General features: G+C 31.2%; 1 protein-coding gene across 1 annotated transcript; it reads right to left on the bottom strand.

Moving 5' to 3' along the window:
- Positions 1–557: 557 nt before the first annotated feature.
- Positions 558–18390, bottom strand: LOC145313789 (uncharacterized). Its single transcript, XM_080153402.1, has 21 exons — positions 18159–18390; positions 16794–16869; positions 16497–16540; positions 15932–15992; positions 14711–14757; positions 13755–13824; positions 13305–13368; positions 10149–10233; positions 9256–9349; positions 8763–8832; positions 8421–8469; positions 8084–8165; positions 7579–7649; positions 4378–4455; positions 3626–3781; positions 3338–3404; positions 2782–2877; positions 2446–2559; positions 1932–2019; positions 1244–1312; positions 558–779 (listed from the first exon to the last, which is right to left on the bottom strand). The coding sequence occupies exons 1-21, from the start codon at positions 18308–18310 to the stop codon at positions 715–717; spliced, it is 1698 nt and encodes a 565-aa protein (XP_080009528.1). The 5' UTR covers positions 18311–18390; the 3' UTR covers positions 558–714.
- Between the last annotated feature and the right edge of the window lie 1986 nt (positions 18391–20376).

Genomic DNA, 20376 nt, shown 5'->3' on the forward strand with positions numbered 1-20376 from the left:
AGCATAAAATAGAAAAATACAGTGTGTTTTTTTTATGAGCACTTTTTTGAAAGCAATTTTACCCCACTTATAGTTATCAGAATTTAATGATTAATGGCTTATTTTCTTCGTTTTTTAAGGGAAATTATGAAACAACAAAAAAAATTACAGTTTTTGTTGAAAAAGTACAGTAAAGTTGAAAATTATAAACTTAGGTGTCAACATATAAAAATGGTTTTAGCGCATTTTTCTTAAAAAAATGGATTTTCTGTAGTCGACTTTGGGGGGCCAGTACTCCCTCCCTAGTTGAGATATGACCTTCAAACTTTGATATGTTCTAGTACATGTCCCAAATAGTATCTGTATACATTTTTAGCTCTATATCTCAACTTTGAAGTGTTTAGCAGCCATTCTTGCAAAAGGTTGATTATTTGAGCATAAGAAAAATGCGCTAAAACCATTTTTAGATGTTGACACCTAAGTTTTTAATTTTCAACTTTACTGTACTTTTTCAACAAAAACTGTAATTTTGTTTGTTGTTTCATAATTTCTTCTAAAAAACGAAGAAAATAAGCCATTAATGATTAAATTCTGATAACTATAAGTGGGGTAAAATTGCTTTCAAAAAAGTGCTCATAAAAAAAAACACACTGTATTTAAATTGACTTATAAACCAATAAAATTGATAGTAGAGCTTATTATATTACACAAACATTCAAAATATTATGTTTTTTTTCATAATGAATTTTTAATTAAATTCAATCTTTGTTTCAAAATTGGTATTTGTTGAGATATCCATACCTGTCAAAAATAAACTTTCATCTTTTGAAATCAACTAGTGGCTTAGCCCATAGATGCCTCTAGGGGCACTTAAGTCAATGGGGGGGAGGGGCGGAATCTACCCTCCACTTTTAATTCTACTAATTTTTTTTTGCGGAGATGCTTCTTTCAGAAGGAAGGAGGTAACTTTTCCAAAAATAGTTCTAAACCTTTTTTGGATCTATACGAAGCTTCACTATAAATTCTACAGAAATTTTGCTGTACAAAAGACAGCCGGATATCTTATTACGATAATATGAGGATAAACTTGAAGGACCTCCAAATAAAATTATTATAATATAAGAAATATATTGGAACATTATTAAATGCCTTGTTGAAACATTTAAATATTTTTATTTATTTAACATGGCCACCATATATAATATGGACAGATAGACAACCAACTTTTAAGATAAGCTTCACTGAAAAAATAGATGAAAGTTTTCCTCAAAGCCGGAATGAGCTCCAAGTTTGATAAAAATAAATATCATTTCGTCAATGTTCTTTGATAAATCTATAAAAATTAAAATAAATCAGGATGACAACATCCATAAGTAGCGAAAACCAGGGATGAACAAACGGAAAAAGTAAGTTTCATTGCAGATATTCATTCATATAAATAAAAAAAACATATGAACCCTTTTTAATAGAATATGTATGCATTGTTTTTTTAGCATGACCGACAACCTAACGGACCAAATAAATTATATACTGGATGCTCAATGCAATAGTAAATGAAAACATCACAAAAAATTTAAGACACACAGAAAACTGTCCCGAATTTGTATTAATTTTGAGGAACAAGACTCCAGTTACGTCATATTTTTCTTTCCCGAAAAAGGGAAGGGGGAAAGAAAAAAAAGGGAAGGGAGGAAGAAAAAAGAGATGGGAGAAAAGGGGGTTTTCCCCATCTTTTTAAAAGAGATTTTCTTCCCCCCTTCCCTTTTTCGGGAAAGAAAAATATGACGTCACTGGAGTCTTGTTCGTCAAAAGTAATACAAATTCGGGACAGTTTTCTGTGTGTCAAAATTTAAGCCGCCTTTCTTGAATAGCAGCCGAAAAATTTACATTTCCCTTAAACGCTACTAAACAACTTATATAGTTATTAATATTATACTGAGAAAAAAATAAACCTGTTATAATGTTGTCCATATTAGTTTCAGTTCCATAAAACTCGGAAACATCTTGATTGCTGATTTTACATCCAGTATTAAGTTTATCCTTCATGAAATATAAATTTACTACTTTGTATTGAAGGGTAAAAGTTGCTGCGCTCTAAGAGTCATCTAGGGGCACTTTAAGTTTTATTTAAAAAAAAATATTAAAGGGAGATGAGAACTTTTTAAAGAGCTACTTTTATTAGAAGGATGGAGGTTCTATCACCTATAAGAAGCATTACTGCAAAGAAAAGCCAATGTTTGGCTAATACTTCAATACTGACAAAATTCCCAAAGCATTTTCCAGTATGGCTTCAAAACCGAATGATATCCGCTGGATTAGAACCGGTTCTCAGCCATACATAAAAATCATGTATAGCATAGTATTGTAGATAATTTCTCACAAATAACAAAATTAGTTTTAATCTTTTAATTTTCCTTTTTAATATCTGCGGAAAGCTGTCTTTAATAAGATGCGAGAAATAATTACCTGAATTAAAAATAAAGTAACATCCACAACTTCAAAGATAGTTTTAACTCTATTTCTTGTGAGCCCCGGTTCTACTTTGTCGAGGAGATTCAAATATCTTCGGGCTAGGGCCAACTAAAAATAGATTTTTGAGATTTTCTAACGCTAAAAAAGGTACTGAAGCTGTTTGTAATTCAGCCAAGAAACTTGTAGACAATGTCCTAGAATAATAAAATGCAAATCATAGAAATGTTGGCCCAAGTCATCGCCCTTTCAGGGGAAAAAATCAATCCTATATTTCTCATTTTCTGTTCGCAGAAAACTATCTATAAATATCATGCAATGAATAACTATTACCTTCAATATAACTTGATCTATTGGAAAATCTGCAAATGTTTTGCTATATCCACGACATAGGATGGGGACTAACCAACGGGATATTTCTTGGTGCACCTGCAGTAATAAAATATTATTGAACTGCAGCTGAGAGTAACTTTAAATCTGACAAAGAATCTTACTGGGTTGCTTAGAAAGCCGGGCAGCTGAATAGAAACTTGGCGGCACAATAGATGGCTGTGGCTAAAATTTACCCCTTCAATAAATGTTTATATACATAGACAATAAAGTTTAAGATATTGTGGTATTACCCAGAGATGTGCATAAGTGAGTGTATCCAACCCACTTAATTTTGTCAGGGGGGTAGATACACCACCCTAGGTGATCAAACCCCTGATACACTCCACTGTAACAGTGGGTGTCAAGGTAAAAAAGCCACAACTCCCATATATTAATTTAAAGGGGTTTATCTACCCCCCTGACCAAAAAAAAAATAGAAACCTCTTGTTGTCTGTATCACACCCCCTTCGAAATTTTGGTTTATGGACGTATTATTGTTAGTATTTTGTAATGATACCTGATGTGTTTTAGGAAAATATTTATCTGCTTCTTGAATAAGCTCAAGCCAAGAATCTACATTGTACCTAAATGTTAGAATACAATTCTTAAATTATTCAAAACATGTATCAAAACAAGTAAGACAAAAAATAAAATTATATAATTAATTTTTTATAATCAAGTCATAAAAAGGTAAGTATGTCCTAAAACATAGGCAACAAATTTACTTTTACAATTTTGTTAGCACTTATAAATCTCTAACATGATTATTTAGATTCACTTGTATGGATGTTGTCATAGTACTCACCTTTCCTCAGTAGAAGTATATTTAATCTTCTCAGAAAACTTGTCCATAAGCTGGAGATACTCATCAGTTTGTACTTGATATAGACAGTCAGGACATATTAATTCTCCCGCTTGTGTGGGTTGAATTATACTTGTTTTCTGGGTATTGGCAGTACATCTTTGAATGAAAAAAAATTTTCTTTTCGAAATTGATACTCTTTTTATACCTATGTATTATAAATTTTGATTGAATTAGAAAACAAATCGGTTTTGATAAGAGGCATGCACAGGAATTGGGGTGTGAGCCTTGAGAAAAAAAAGAAAAAAAGGGGAAGGCATTCTATTAAAATTTAAATTCCGTGGAGTTTGATTACCCCTGAGTCTACAACCACCTCCTGCACGACCCCGGTTTTCATTAGATGATAAACTAAAACAAATCCTATTTTTTTAGGTTTTTGTCTTCGATAAGAATGTTTTTTTTAATAATAAGGAGATCACTTTGGACGATAAGGAAGGAAAAAGTATAATTTCTGAATTCCCTCGTTTGGCATGAATATAAAATACCTGGATATTGTGAAAGACTATTGCATACCCTGATAAAATGATTATCCAAGCTGGCTAATAAAACGATACCCCCCATCCCACCCGTATGACCTTATCACTTCTCCTGACAATGAAGGAACGTATAGACCAAAATTTGAAGACTATATTAACAACTTAAATTTACGACAAAAATAACATCACAATATCCACGTATTCTATATATCCATTTACCTCGGACAAAAGAAAGCTCCTAGATGAGTATTTAACTCCGTAGGATCCAAACAACGTTGGCAGATACATTCAAATTTCCTGAAAAAAATGTGATTCTTACTTTTATATATATATATTTTTTTCAGAGTAAGCTTAGACAATTTTTGTTTATATTTCTAGTAATTGTAACCTAATTTTTTATTATGTATCATAAAGTTAAAATCGATTAAAATTCTAGGAATGTCTATCTGTCTATTGTATGTGGAAAAAGATTAATTACTTTTAAGAAGACTTAAATTAATTGATAATTTTAGCCCAAAATTAGGAATAATCTCGAAACCTATCAATAGTAATTTTTCTTAACAGCACGCTACGTTACAATTGGCCAGACAAACATACTCTGGTTTTAGAGTTGGCACGCTGATAAAATCAAAGAACTTAAGAGACGTGTCAATGGTCGATAAACAACGTACCAATGGTAATGAAAAACAAATTATCCAATGATAGATTAAAATCATTTGCATAAAAAGTTACGTTGTACAACAAGATTTATTTTTAACATTAAAAGTTTTTAACCTAAAAAATGATAGAACAAGTTTTTTTTTTGGGGGGGGGGGGACAATATCATAAATAGTCTAATATCAACTCCCTCCCACTTAGAATTAGATATGACATAAAAATGTTTTTCCTTTTTATTTGTTCTTTCCTTAAATGTGCTATTTTTTTAGGTCAATTAGTTGAAGCTTTCATTTCTTGCTTTTTTGTTTGTTTTTCAAGATTAGTTTGATAAAAAGGCACAAAAATACAGAAACATTTAGACGAGACAAAGAGACATAAAAAAATTTGAAAACTAAATAGTTTTTAATTATTTGTATTTTTGTTTGTGTATATTCAAAATGGAATAATTAAAAAATACTTATTTTGCCTAAAGATTCTACTTCATATTGGATATCTTATAATGCTACTATGTTAATTACAGGGATATTAAAGAATACGAAAATGGGGGATAAATTGATGTAAGTCCCCAATTATAATAAACAAAATTATTATTTCTTTTTAAAGTTATTAGTTGAAAAGATTGAACACTGCTAGTCATCAAATATGCAATTAATATTCAATATAGTCCCTAACGTTTTTTAGCCAACGAATAAATTAACAGGGTTTTAAAACTTTGGTACAATTCGAATGTCAAATGATTCCTTCCCCCCTTATATATGCCATTCCCTGGTTTATACCTGGTTACAAAATTGATGATGTAGTCCTCTGCTATACCTTCAATAGCCATGTGCTTTACCTGGAGTAGTTATGAGCTATGCCTCTGGAGTAGTCATGAGCTATGCCTCTGGAGTAGTCCTGTGCTATACCTGAGTTGAGCAAACGTTTCTTCTGGAAACAAGATGTTAATACAATACTACAGCATTTTAGTAAGGATCCAGGGGTATTCCTATCTTTTATGTTTATGCCCATTTTAAGATAAGTATACTTTTTGTTATAGACAATGATAGCAGGATTTAAGCAACACTATGAAGCATGCCTTTAGGGTTTTGGAAACTACAAAAGTTAACGATTTTTTTAGAATCCAATTTCATTATCAAAATAATATAAATTCGGGGAAGTATATAATGCTTCAATAAAAGGTAAAGTTTTAAATATATTGCAAGCACGAATCAATTAATTCTCGTAACATAACTCTCTGAAATGTACTGCCGTTTATGAGAACTCAATTGACAAACAACCATACATTTAGCTACTTCATTACAAAGAGGAGTTCTTCAAAAAAGCTCTTAAAATTAAACTAAATACTTAAACAAAGCAAAAATCATAGTCCTTATTTTTGAAAGGTATGTGTGTACAATTTTGTAATATAAGTAACACAACACAAACAGTAAATACACTATTAGGGATCTTAATGGATAAGACAATGGACAATAAATGCATACCCCCATTACAAAAAGTATTTACAAATTACGTAGATAAAAGTTATCGGTTGACAAGTTTGGACATTCAATGAATATTATATAAAAGTTACTAAAATTTAGGCCAAAGATCCTGATTTCAAAACTGTGAGTACCAGTATAATTTACAGTCCAATGTCTCCTCCCTCCCAAAATACAAAACATACAGTTTACAAAAAATAGATTTTTATTCCTTATATTTATTTACAAATTATACGAACATTTGACATGCAGTAATTAAATAATAAAAAAAGTATATCACAGATTGATTAAAAACACGTTTGACAAGCACAATAATACCCACCTTGTAATAATGCATAGAGAGTTCTCGATTTTTTAATAATATTTGGTGTGTTTTATGATGATATCAAAATATGTTTTTCAGTATGGCTTCGAAACCGAAAATATCCAATGGATTAAAACCAGTTCTCAGTCAAATTAAAAAATTATTTTACAGAAAATTTTCCACAGATATTAAATAAAGAATTATACAATTATTAAAAATTTAGTTATTCCTGGCTTTTAGCCCCTGGGGATTAACAAAACTGGTTTTGATCTTATAATTTTTCATTTTCATAACCGCGGAAAGCTGTCTATAATTAGATGCGACAAATAACTATACTTTCAGTCACAGATTATTCGGTTATGACCTAAAAATTTTAGGGTGAACAACAGACAAACAAACAATAAACAGAGCATATTTAACACATAAAAATGCCTATTTTTATATTTTAAAAATTATAACAGTTTTTTAACGCATCGTTAAATAGACAGCTTTTCGCGTATATTGGAATGATAATTATAAGATTAAACAAGTTTTTTTTTAGCCCCATATGGTAAAGGCCTGGGCTAACAAACTGATATCAATTTTATGATTTTTATTTTAATATTCGTAGAAAAATTGTCTGTTATACGATGCTGTACATGATTTTTCAGTATGGCTAAGAACAAGTTCTAATTCAAACGGATATTAGTCGGTTTCTAAGCCATACTGGAAAACTGAATTATTCTTTTAGAAAATTATTTTTCTAAAATGTGAGGTTTGGTGATATAAATAGCACATAAAAATTATATTTTTGAGTTTTCAGGAAAGTTTAAGTTAAAAGTTCATAAAACATGTTAAAATGTTTTGTGGTTGTTGTAAATAACAAACAGCAAACAAGACATATACTAAACAAATACTTCACTCAGCACTCATTGTACTAAATGTAAGAACACAACTTATATGTAGAGTACATGTACTTGTGTGAAGTACAATGCTTCTTACCAGCCAGTCTTGAGTAAGTTCCTTCGTTTCAATGTTGACTGCAGAGGGTCAAGATAACTAGTTACTATTTCCTAGACAATAAAAAAATTAAATTAAATGTCAAATGATATTTTTGTAATTTAGTTAATCTCTAATTTGTCTGTCTGTTAGTCTGTTAATTTTTGCTTTCCTGTGTGTTTATTATCTGCCTACAGCCAAGACCCTAGAGACACTTAAGGGAAGGAGTGAAGTTGACTCTCAGCTTTTTCCCTCCTAACCCTCCTAAACATTTTAAACTTTTCTACACCTATAAAAAGCTTCAATATGAAGGTGAACCATATCGGATCAGTGGTTAGCGATAACCTTCGTTAGAAACACACATTCACAGACTGACATTCTTATACTTTTATGTAAATATATAAGAAAATAACCTCCCGTAAATTTGAATTACTCCCCTATTCGAATGTTCTACCTCCCCCCCCCCCCCATAAGAAAAAGCTTGGACGTCCTTGATCTATTCAATTACCTCTCCTGCAGCAATATCAGTGGTTGCCATTAATTTAGAAGCAAATGGAGGCTCCTTTCCAAACAGAATCTTCGCATTTGCACTAAAGTAACACAAAAAAAAATTTATCATTATGGTGAATATTTCACTTTTTTTATATCTTTCCACTATAACAACTTTTTAAAAATACCTGGATAGTACCTAGTAAAACATATCCCACCCCCGCCACCTTATTTTGAAAATATGAAAACAGGAAGATGGAGGGTGTGAAGTTTGTTTTTACTTTAGATTAGGTTAGGCTAGGTTATATTAGGTACAGGATTGGATCCAATGTTACTTTAAGGTTTAAGATAATTACCTACAAGCATGGGAGAGTAATGAACCAACACCAAAAACACCTCTGTATCCTAAATTGCATATAATAATGTGAGAATTGTAATGTTAGCCTGTTTGTTTGTGTGTCTATCATTTTGTTTATCTTTCTGTATATTTGTATATTTGTATATCTGTCTGTCAGTCTGTCAGTCTGTCTGTCATTTTGTCTGTTTTTTTTGTCTTGTTGTCTGTCTGTTTGTATGTCTGTTTGTCTGTCTGTTTGTGTGTTTGTTTGTCTGTCTAATTGTCTGACTGTTTGCTTGTGTGTCTGTTTTTAATTCATCTTTGTGTTTGTCTGTTTGTCTATATCTATCTATCTTACTACCTGAGTTTCCATAAGAATGAAGTTCAAAGCTGTTAACCTCAAGAATTCCTATAATTCTGTGGATGTCATCCTAAATGATCATAATTAATTGTTTTACATAGTTTACAGTTCGTTATGAGTAGCGGAGCAACTATTTCTAACTAGGTGAAGTTTGTATGTCTGACTGAGTTACTAATGTTAATCAAATGATCTAGACTATTTAATAAAAATATCAATTTTCTATATATAAAATGATTTACAATATGATTATTAAATATAATTTGGACAAAAATTTACCCAAAAAACTTATTTTTATACTTAGAAAAAATATATTTTGAATCTCAAAAACTGCTTGTTATTGAGTGCATGTCTTTAAGAGCACGACTGATAGTGAGCCTAATTGGTAGGCTTAAATAGCCGCTCGGCTGAACGGATAGGCTTCAATAAGCCGCCCTGTAGAGGGTGGCTGTGTGTAACTACAAAGCCCTGCTAACAAGTTTAACTTAAAAACAACCTGACTAAATTGATCAAATTTCAGTGTTTCTCTCAGATGGTCCACAACAAATTTTTGTGAAGTCTTCCAATAATCACTTCCTTCTCTTCCTTCCCTGAAAAGTATAACAATAATGTAATAAATAAATTTACTAATAATCTTTCAATGTGACATTACAAATACTACATATCATTTTCTTTATTGATTTTTTACCTTTCGCGCATTTTGTAGGTTAAGACAATTATACTAAATGTACATATTAATATTGTCACGCGCCTAACCTACTAACATTGTATCATTTTGACGTCTATAGTATGCAGGGATCTTAAAGGATAAGACAATGGACAACAAATTTATACAGGATCCCATTGATGTTTAACAATATTACACCATCTCTGAATAAAATGATTATTGGTTTAAAAGTTTATAACTTTGGAACCAACCGATCAAATTTGAATAACAAAGTTTTTGAGCTTTTGAAGCAATGATAACGTGGTTTTAAAACTTTGGGTACCAGTATTATTGCTACCTATCTGCCAAAGACCTAACCCTACAAAAGACCTAATCCTACAAAACACTTAATCCTGCAAAAGACCTAATCTTACAAAAGACCTAAATTACAAAAGACTTAAATTACAAAAGACCTAAATACACAGACCTAAATACAAAAGACCTAAATACAAAAGACCTAAATACACAGACCTAAATACAAAAGACCTAAAATACAAAAGACCTAAGTACAAAAGACCTAATTACAAAAGACCTAATTACAAAAGACCTAATTACAAAAGACCTAATTATAAAAGACCTAATTACAAAAGAACTAAAATACAAAAGACCTAATCCTACAAAAGACCTAATTACAAAAGAACTAATCCTACAATTGAACACATATTTTAAGATTTGATAAATACCTATGGTCCATAAATTGAAGGAGTAATCTTGACACATCTTGATTCTGAAGCAACAATACTCGTAGTGGCAAGATACAGTGGTAGGCTAAAATAAATATTTCAAATTTGTGTAGGCATTTTGTCTAATGCTATAAAATCAAAATCAAATTAACATTGAATTGTCTCAGAGATATTAAGGAAAACACAATGGACGATAAATCAATACAAAAATATACTAATTCAGTTATCAAAAATGAATAACAGTTCATAAATTTTTCAGCCAACAGATGATATAACGGGGCAGATGCTGCAGAAGGGGAATGTATCACCCCACTAGCTATACACCTCTTTATACCCCGCTTGTCAGGGGCTAATATACTCTTCTATATTTTAGTTTAAAGGGGGTGTCGAACATCATAAGGGGAATGTCAAAATTTTCACTTAATTATTTTCTTCTATAGGACTTTCCCTTGAAGCTTATCGGTTGAAAATGTATAAGGTGCAGGCCACATAATTAACTATGTTAAATATAAGCAAATAGAATAAGTGGATATATTGACAGGGGAAAATTTGTCGTCAATTTAGGTTGATTATATAAACCTTATATATTGGTCATTTCGTTCATCCAGTAGGAGAGTAGGGAAGAAGTAAAGGAAGTGGAATTGTAGTTTCATTCTAGCCAGCTGGAAGTATCAATTTATCAAGGTACATGAAAATCTGGTGTAACATCCAAGTATTTATGTACATGTCAATTGTTAAATATATGCAAAACAAAAGTGTCACAATAGTTATTTGTTTTAAACTAATGGCCATACTTTTTTTCTCCAACAGGGAAACTACTCTTTAATAAAATAATTTTAACAAAATATGTACTTTAAACATAAAAATTAAAACAATAGCAGAATTATTTAATTGATTATATCTAAAGATAATGGGTATAAATGGGCTTTCACACTAAGTGCATATTAAGCACCCAAACACTCCTACCTAATTAAGAAATAAATTAAAATAAAGGCAGGAAAAAGGGGCTACCGAATACTCAATATAACCTAACCTAACCTAAACAACAAAAGAAAAACTTCGTCTATCCCTATATTTAATTTATTTTTAAAAAAATAATCAGGGAGGAGGGGTACATTGGTCAACAAGTGAGGACACTAATGAAACTGTTTATGATGTATTAAAGTGCAAAAATCTGTTTTAGTTACCCTCTAAACGATTTTGGATATTGTCATCCTTGTTATTGCTAGATTTAACAAATGTTTTTACACTAAAATTTAACACTACATTTATTTTTGCATTGGCAGATTTCTCTCCTAAAATATCAGGTGTATATTCTAGGTTATTTTATTAGGCTTTTAACACTAATGAATACCTTTTATTAAAAAGCTCTTATTTGAAAATATTAAATAGAATAGATAGTTTTGTAATTCATGATAAAATTTCAGACCTTTTTCAATTATAACCTAAAAATTCTAGTGAACCTAAAGGTATTATAATGTTAAAATAGCCTTAGTATTTTTTAAGTCAACAAGGATGACAACATTCAAAAGTAGTGAAGCACAAAGAATTATGGATGGACAAACAGACAAAGAAAGTAAGAAAGATGATGAATCAATAGATAAATTACTAAACTTAATATTAATATGTATATAGTTCTACCGACAGACCAAGTAGATTATAAACTGAATAGTCATTGGTGCAGGGAATTATCACCAAAAGTTTTAGCTCCCTTATATCTTGAATATTACATGAGAAATTCAGGTTTCCCCAAAGTCCGTTTCTAACAGATAGACAGGATTGGTGACGGACGGTCAAACGAACTGACGAGCTAGTGCGAGACGGGCGGGTATTTGAATTATGGAGTAGCTTCGCTTCTTTATAACAATAAACTGATTCTTATTTAATTATTTACATACCCAAATTTTATAAACGGCGTTGTTAAAAAAAGTTAAGTAAGAAAGTTTCATAAAAATTCTTAAAGATCAACAAGTATTTACAAGTGATAGACATATATTTTAATTTTATTTTATTTTTTTGTTGAAATTATAGTGCATAAAATTCTTTAAATTCCTTAATTTGTACTATTAACATTTTTTGCCTTTTTTAAGCTCTTATATTGCGATACAAAATGTATATTTGTTGATATTAATTTTGTCTTTAGCTTAAGTTTTCAATATTAACTGCCAATCAATTAGTAAACAATCTGCTGTAAAAATTTTGATAATCAGCGGCTGAAAGCATATTAGCCATTATCCGCAGTCTCTAGTACCATCAAAGAGCCTGTATTATTAGTGGACAGTCTACAGTCTTAGTTATAATAAAAAGGCAACGAGCTGCAGTTACAAGAGCCATCCTTTTCAACAAGCAGCAAAAGTTATGCTGCCATTTTTAAAAGCGAAGCTTTTCTATAATTAGGGTCGGTCCGTCCTCACGTCCGTAACGGATAGCTTTTTTTTGTTAATTTAGGCATGTTAGAATTGTCCTATCGATTTAAAATTTTGCATGGTTATTCCTTTAATAGTTAGGTACGATTTAGAAAGCCATCACGAAAATGTCCGTACGTCCATTTTAAACATGTTGATTTTTTTACTTTTTAAAAACAATTTTTGATCTGATGTTTGGTATATTGATTCCTGGGGCGACAAAGTATAATGTAATAAGCGAAGCAACTCTATAATCAAGTCCTAAAAATGTAAGTATGTCCATAAACATTATCCTGAATCAAGCAGTTTTTCAACAAATTTACTTACAATTTTGCTTTGACTCTTACACATTTATATTATGATTATTCAGTTCTGACACTATACAAGTGTTAAAGTTCGTTTGTCCTACCGTTTCAGTGCTTCGCTTTTATGGATGTTGTCATTCTTGTTTTTATAAATTCACAGCTGAAATAGAGCCAGGGGTTTAAGAAACAGAAGCATTGGTATGAATAAATTAGTTGACCTTTTCCTAAGATTTCTTCTTAGAAGCAAACTCATATTAACCGTCCATCTGTCAGTCCGTAACAATATGGGGGAAATATACTTCTCTCAGATTCTATGAAATATAGACGGCTGATTTTTTTTATGAAGATTACCTTTACCAATTCTATCTTTTTTATAATAAAATATTTTTTATATTCTATAGTCTTTCCTTTCATTTTCTTTTTTATAAAATTAATTAATTAATTACCTTCTGTGTTAATAGAGTCATTAGAAAAATTTGGCCTGGGTCCCCGGCGCAATATTTCACATTCCTAAACATATAAATATATTTACATAATTGGGATGGATTCTGATATGTATATAGTTAAATGATAAAAAAAATCATTTTTAATTAAGACTTTTTCACTTTCTGACCATTTAAATTTTCATATAGGTTTAGGAAAAGTGAAATGAAAGAGTCTAGGTTAAATATTAAGTCAGTCTAATAGGTAGCAAAGAAGAATAGTTACAGCAAAAGCAAGATTATTTCACATTCAGCCGCAGTTGCTATGCTAAAGGCGCGTCTGCCTAAACCTGGACATAGATAGACAAAAAAGTATTTTTACCATAAGAATTTTTACCAAACATTAGAATTTTAAATTAATGATTAAAGAATGGCATAGCTACCGAGAATTTGGAATGAATTGATGATGATTACCTGTAGATGTTCTGGCGAATTTGAACAGTCTTTATCACACATTGGATATCCACATCTCTCACAAAGATAACTAAAATAATCAATATAATTATGATGTCATACTGGCCTACCATTGGTCAATTAAAATGTATACTGGCCTACTATTTGTCAATAAAAATGTATACTGGTCTGCCATTGCTAATTTAGTCTGTGTATTATCCTATCATTCTTCATTTGTATTGCATGACGTCATTTTTTTATAGGTACTAGAAACAGCTTCAAGGAAAATTTCTACAAAATATTAAAATAAAAATGATAAAATCAATACCAGTTTTTAGCCCGGATCTTCAGTCCTTTTAAATTTTAATACCCGCGGAAAGCTGTATATTAGACGATGCGATGAATAATTATTCTAGTTGTTTCGCTTAAGATATTGTTTGGGACCAACGACATAAATAAATTTTAAAAAAATTCTCAACAATACACATTCTTTGAGACACCATTTTTAAAAAGTGCTGAGCCTATTCAGACGTTTGGGAACTTTTACTTTGAAAAATAACATACACACATTTTTTGCTAAGTTTCAATTTGATCAGATACTTATTTCATGCTTTTACCTCAGACAGACTAAACAAGAATGAATAAATCCACAAGTAGCGAGAAGCACAAACAAAACCAAAATGGACAAACAGACAAACTAAGTTATAGAGCAGATATTTGGTAGTCATAAATAAGAGTGAAAAGGAAAGAGACTGATAATGAGATGGCAATTAAGCTATATAATCATTATAAATATTTGTAAATAATATCTTTGAAGTGTGAACGATAGGCCAACGGACAAAGCGTATTATTTAAAGATGCTCGTTGGTATAGATAATCTTCAGAACAATTTGTAATCATCTATCTTAAATAGGAGGTGAGACAATCACATTTTCCAAAAACCTTTCTGGCATACAAACAGACATTTTGATATTTACCTAACATCAATTTCAGCCAAACATCCAAGACAAATAGGCTTGCTTTCCTGAAAAATAGAAAAATTTCACTTGAGTTATTTGTCGCATCGTGTTAAAGACAGCTTTCCACGGATATTAAAATGAAAAATTATAAGATTAACCCTCGGGGCTATCAAAACTTGTATTAATTTTATGATTTTAATATTCATGGAAACTTGTCTGTAATATGATGCACTACATGATTGCCTGAGAATTGTACTAATCCAGTGTTTATTAGTCGGTTTATAAGCCATACTGAAAAATATTTAATTTTTATGTCCTTCGAACAAACTTTTCGGAAAAATAAAATAAAACAATTGAAAGTTTTACTTAAAGTATTAAAATATGTTTCATTTTTACATCCTTTAAACATTCTTAAAAATTAACCTCTTTTAACATATCTAAATTTCAACTGTGCGTGACTTTTGTAAAAAAAATGTTTTGCCCACAAAGTCTTCTTGCGAATTTTTGTGTCAAATTTAAAATTGTTTTCGTCCTTGTAGCTGAAAATAATGAGTTTTACTTTTCCTGTGTTTTTTGTTGAATAGCTTTACTATAATTACCTTTGTTATAGACAAGAAAACAAGAATATAACATATAAGTTAAACATGATTAAAAAAAATAAAGCACATAAAAATGCAGCATTCTTTGCTTTGATAGATTTACAAAAATCTAATACAACTGTAACTAGTTGCTTTACCCCTAAACCTTTAGGGGGGAGATAAATAGAGGTCATAAAAATAGTTTAAAACCACCCAATACATTTTTGTAGATAAGCTGCGCTGATAATTATACCTGGTTTGGTACAACTATCGATCAACGTACAGACATACGAAAAGGCCATATAGTTGTAGAGTAGCTGTCCTAACAATTTTACCTGGTTTGTTCCAACTATCAACGTACAGACATACGAAAAGGCCATATAGTTGTAGAGTATCTGTCCTAACAATTTTACCTGGTTTGTTCCAACTATCAACGTACAGACATACGAAAAGGCCATATAGTTGTAGAGTATCTGTCCTAACAATTTTACCTGGTTTGGTTCAACTATCACCGTACAGACATACGAAACGACCATATAATTCTAGAGTAGAGTAGTTTCGCTGATAACTATACATGGTTTGGTCCAACTATCAGCTTACAGACATACGAACAGACCATTTAGACCATATAGTTGTAGAGTAGCTGTCCTAATAATTATACCTGGTTTGGTCCAACTATCAACGGATTTTCTGAAGCAAGGATTTCTCCGGCTTTGATGTCTCTAAAATAGAATATTAATTATTTATCGCATCGTATTTTGACAGCGTTCCTCGGATAATAAGATAAAAATATATTAAAACCAGTTTTGTTAACCCTAAGGGCCAGAAGGCCCTGGCTAACCAATTAATTTTATGATTTTTATTTTAATATTCTTTGAATCGGTTTCGAAGCCATACTGAAAAATGTATAATTGCACGGTAAATAAGTCTGCAAACGGTCATAAAATACAACGATGAAATGAAAAGTATTTACATTGCATTTTCACATAGACGTTATGCCAAGCAAACAATGATAACTAAGGTGTGCAATGTCTCTAGGGTTATATGCCAAAGTTAGGTCTATTTTTGTACCAATGCTATCACTCTCATCTTAATATTGATTGGTACTGTTTAAGAATGACGTGGTGTAGTCCAGATTTGAAACCTATGCCTACCTGACAGTAATAATACCAATTTTAGGTTGAAGTTATGTGACAGTATTATCTAAAAAAGTATAATCTTATTACCTATTGGCTATCACATAGCGTCCAACTGCATTACTTCTACAAACCTAAAAACATGAAATTTTAAGAAATCTTTGAAAAAAATCTTGTTTCTGGAGCTTTAGATTTCTGAACCGATTAAGTTCTCCATTACTTTTAAAGATCTATATATACAAATAAATCAAAATATAAAAAGAAACATTGAATTGATCGTCATCCGATATATTAAAGTATTTAAAACAAAAATAAATGAGGAGAGGGGATGATCCCACCGTTTTGAGAGGAAGCTCCCAGAGGCTAATAGCATAGCCACTAGATTACCTTAAAAGGAGCACAGGCACCTGGAAGCTGGTGGTAAGATCCATGGAGTTCACAACATGACCAAGAGGCCTCACACCTACAAGAACATTAACAAGGATAATAACATCCATATAAGCGAAGCTCTCGAAGCAGACAGTAGGACTAACGAATACTACCACTTAAATCAAAACAAAACTGTTTATAAATTTTTTGTAAAATTGCGTTAATCTAATAAACTTATGAATAGGGTAATTATTTCACACAAAAAATTGTTGTAAAACAGTTCAAAAAGCAGAATGCTTTAAGCAGACGCCCGGGAATTCTGATAACGATTAAAGAGACTTTAAACTTTCTAAATCGTACCTAACTGTTAAAAAAGAACCGTTCAAAGTTAGAAATCGTTAGGAAACTCTAACAAGCCTAAATTGACGAAAAAAACAATCCCTTACTAATTGACAGACCTACGGACGGACCGAACCTTATAACAGAAAAGCTTTGCTTTTAAAAAATTCTTCTAAGTTTGTAAAAGAAAGTACATTAATTAAATTAATTCCCCTACCCTACCCTTATAGTATAATTATTAAGATTTAAAGCTTTTTCTCGTATTCATTTGAATCCGGTGGATAGGAACCGGTTCTCATGAATACGAAAAAACTATGTCTAGCATCGTATTATATCCAGTTTTCTACGAATATAGGAATGTACAATCATAAGATTAAGACCAGTTTTTTTAGCCGGTGCCTTTTAATCTTATAATTGTACATTCTATATCCGCGGAAAGCCGTTTATAATACGATACGAGAAATAACTTTTCTTGTTGATATTACAACAGGTGCCTTTCGCATAAAAGAAGTATCTTAAGAATTTCCCCTTTCTTCATCTTATTTAATAGGTAAATAAAATTGTAAAAAGCTAAACTTCTCTAGAATAAGGGTACTATGCCAGACAAAAATAATATTCCCTTGTTTGTATTGAATTATATTCGGTTGATTACAATAACAGCATCATATTGTATGCACATTGATGAAAGACATTGTCGTCTTTACACATAATTAATTTTTTTATATTTCTTCTTTATTTCCTATAGGTCCCGAGAAAGTTTTAGGCTATTTCATTTAAAATTTAGGTTTATGCGGTTTCTACCCATCCCTCCCCCTAGATGCTGTAAGTGCATCTTCTAGTCAGGGACGTCCAAGCTTTTATTTGAGGGGGGGTAATCTAATGCATTTAAAAAATATTTGTGGGGGATAAAATTATGTGTTTCAAAGTTTGATGGGGTAAATACCCTTTTACCTCCACCCTTTCATTGGATCTAGTGATCTATAATTTACAACTATGCGCATAAAAGTAAAAATTTCTTGCAATGTTGTTAAAATAAAGTTTTACCTGGCGCACGCAAATTTTGCGTCATTATCACAAAAATCACATTTCACGCGTACAAACACATTCTGATTTGCGTCCAAACAAAATCCTTCATTATCATTATTAGATTTATTGTTTGCTAGATTATTATTTTGAGATTGCGAGGGGGCAAACATGATTTCAATGTTCAGTTGTGTTTACTTTCGGAAACTACTTGACTTTTCTGTTTATAGGTATTAGGTAAGGCTTAGGTAATAGAGTTATACAAGTAACAGACCGGTCATAATTTTTGTATTTTATGAAGGTTGTTTGAATAACAATAATAATTATGATTTACAGTATATTCTAATTTAGAACTTTTAATTATTATTTGGCGAGGATAGAGAATGTCCAAAATGAAATTTATTTTTAAAGGGGCCAACTCTCTATGTGTACTCTATTATACATATAAAGGATTTAGCAATAGAAAGGGGGCTTGTGTAAGTACCAGGGAGGATGTGCACATTAGAGTGGAAATTACAGTAGTACTCAAGTTTTATAAATACGTTATCTTCTCGTTACCTCAACAACTTTGATTGGATTTTCATTGGTTCGTTTAAAACCTTTCAACCATAAATTATAAGTTGAAGAAGGGTAATTTTGTTTAACACTATACTGGGGATGTATATAATTTTTTCCCCATTGTCTTATCTCTTAAGATCCCTGACACATAGGTGTTTTCTAGGGTGGAGGGGGAAATTATAAAACATATAGGGAAAGTCAACTGTTTGAGGAGGGAGGGGGGGGGGGGAATAATTGCTTTCTCAATGTTTGAAAGATGCTCTCTTGGGTGTATGGAACGGGGCTACTCTATAATCTTATTTTGACGGTTTGTATGCGTTTTGTGTTATTTTTACCCTAACCCTTTACAGTCGTTAATTTTTTTTGCAAGTCCCCTGTTTGATAATGAATTTCCGATCTTTTATAAGTATAAGTCAATTTTCGCTTCCTTCACCCTTTTATTTAACAACCTTTGTTTTAAGGTCTTTTTTTACTTAAAAATTTCAAACGGCTGTAATTTTCTTATTTTTGAAGCTAGAAGAGCAATTTTTTTTCATAAAATGTTTATCCTTCTGTAAATTTTACATTAGAAATTTTAAAATATAAATTTCAGCGGCCGCAGCTGTACTTGGCAGCTGCCAGCTGCCGCAGTCGGCGGTCAGCGGGAAACCGGCAACCGTAATTATGAAATTTTAATACGTTATGTAGACATGTAAGATAAGCTTAATTTTAAAATTTGAAGTCTCTAAGTCAAAAATTGCGGCCACAGGAGCCTTTTAAAGATTTTTGGAGACCTGGAGGATCAGGACCTGCAGGATCATACCTGGAACCTGAAAGCGACTTGAACACCTGTATTTCATATAAGGATGTACTACTAGAGGACATTTTAGTATTTCGGTATGATAAAATGCTTTGTTTTAGTCAAAAAATATTTTTGCTCTTTACCTGGATGACCCTGCCAGGTTTGCTGGCATCCTGTGCCCGCCAGGATGGAGATATTCAAAAAATTCCAACTCTTTATCTTTATCTTTCACACACAGAAAATGAGATAGAAAAAACCGGATTCGGGGCGTTCAAATCAACGCCCCCCCCGACCGTTAAAGATATACTAAATGATCTAGTCTAGCCTAGAACCCCACCCTCATTTTTATATGTTAGAATTGTCCTATCGATTCTAAACTCTACATGATGATTCATATAACAGTAAGCTACTATTTTTAAAGTAAAAAAACTCTATAAACGTTTGCAAATAGTCCGTGCGTCTTTTTTTTCTTAGTATATATATTTTTTATATTTTAACCCTAGAAACTGTGTGTGCGTTTGTTTCAATATTTTTTTGAAGATGCTGCGCTTCTTATGGACATTACTGTCTCTGTTAATAAAAGGTTTACCATATAAATCATTTTACCAAAAAAAAAAGACTTTTCCATACTGCAATCAAAACATAACTTTCCAATGTCTGAAATTTACTTATTCTGCTTTTTTTTATATCTTTATTATTTTTATTTGGCTAGCATACGTTTTGAACTGTGGGCATACAATAAATAGGATACAATAAATATCCTATTAATAACTTACAAATTTTTAAAACTTTTTTAATAACATTTTTATTATCGCGCTCCATTCACGAAAAGAAATATTGCATAGAGAGTTGAAATAACTCTGGGAGAAAGAGATAATTATATAAACCTTAAATTAGTGA

Source organism: Acartia tonsa, chromosome 3 (genome assembly GCF_053477335.1).
Source record: "Acartia tonsa isolate MP-2025a chromosome 3, ASM5347733v1, whole genome shotgun sequence".
In the NCBI taxonomy this organism is placed as follows: Eukaryota; Metazoa; Arthropoda; class Copepoda; order Calanoida; family Acartiidae; genus Acartia; species Acartia tonsa.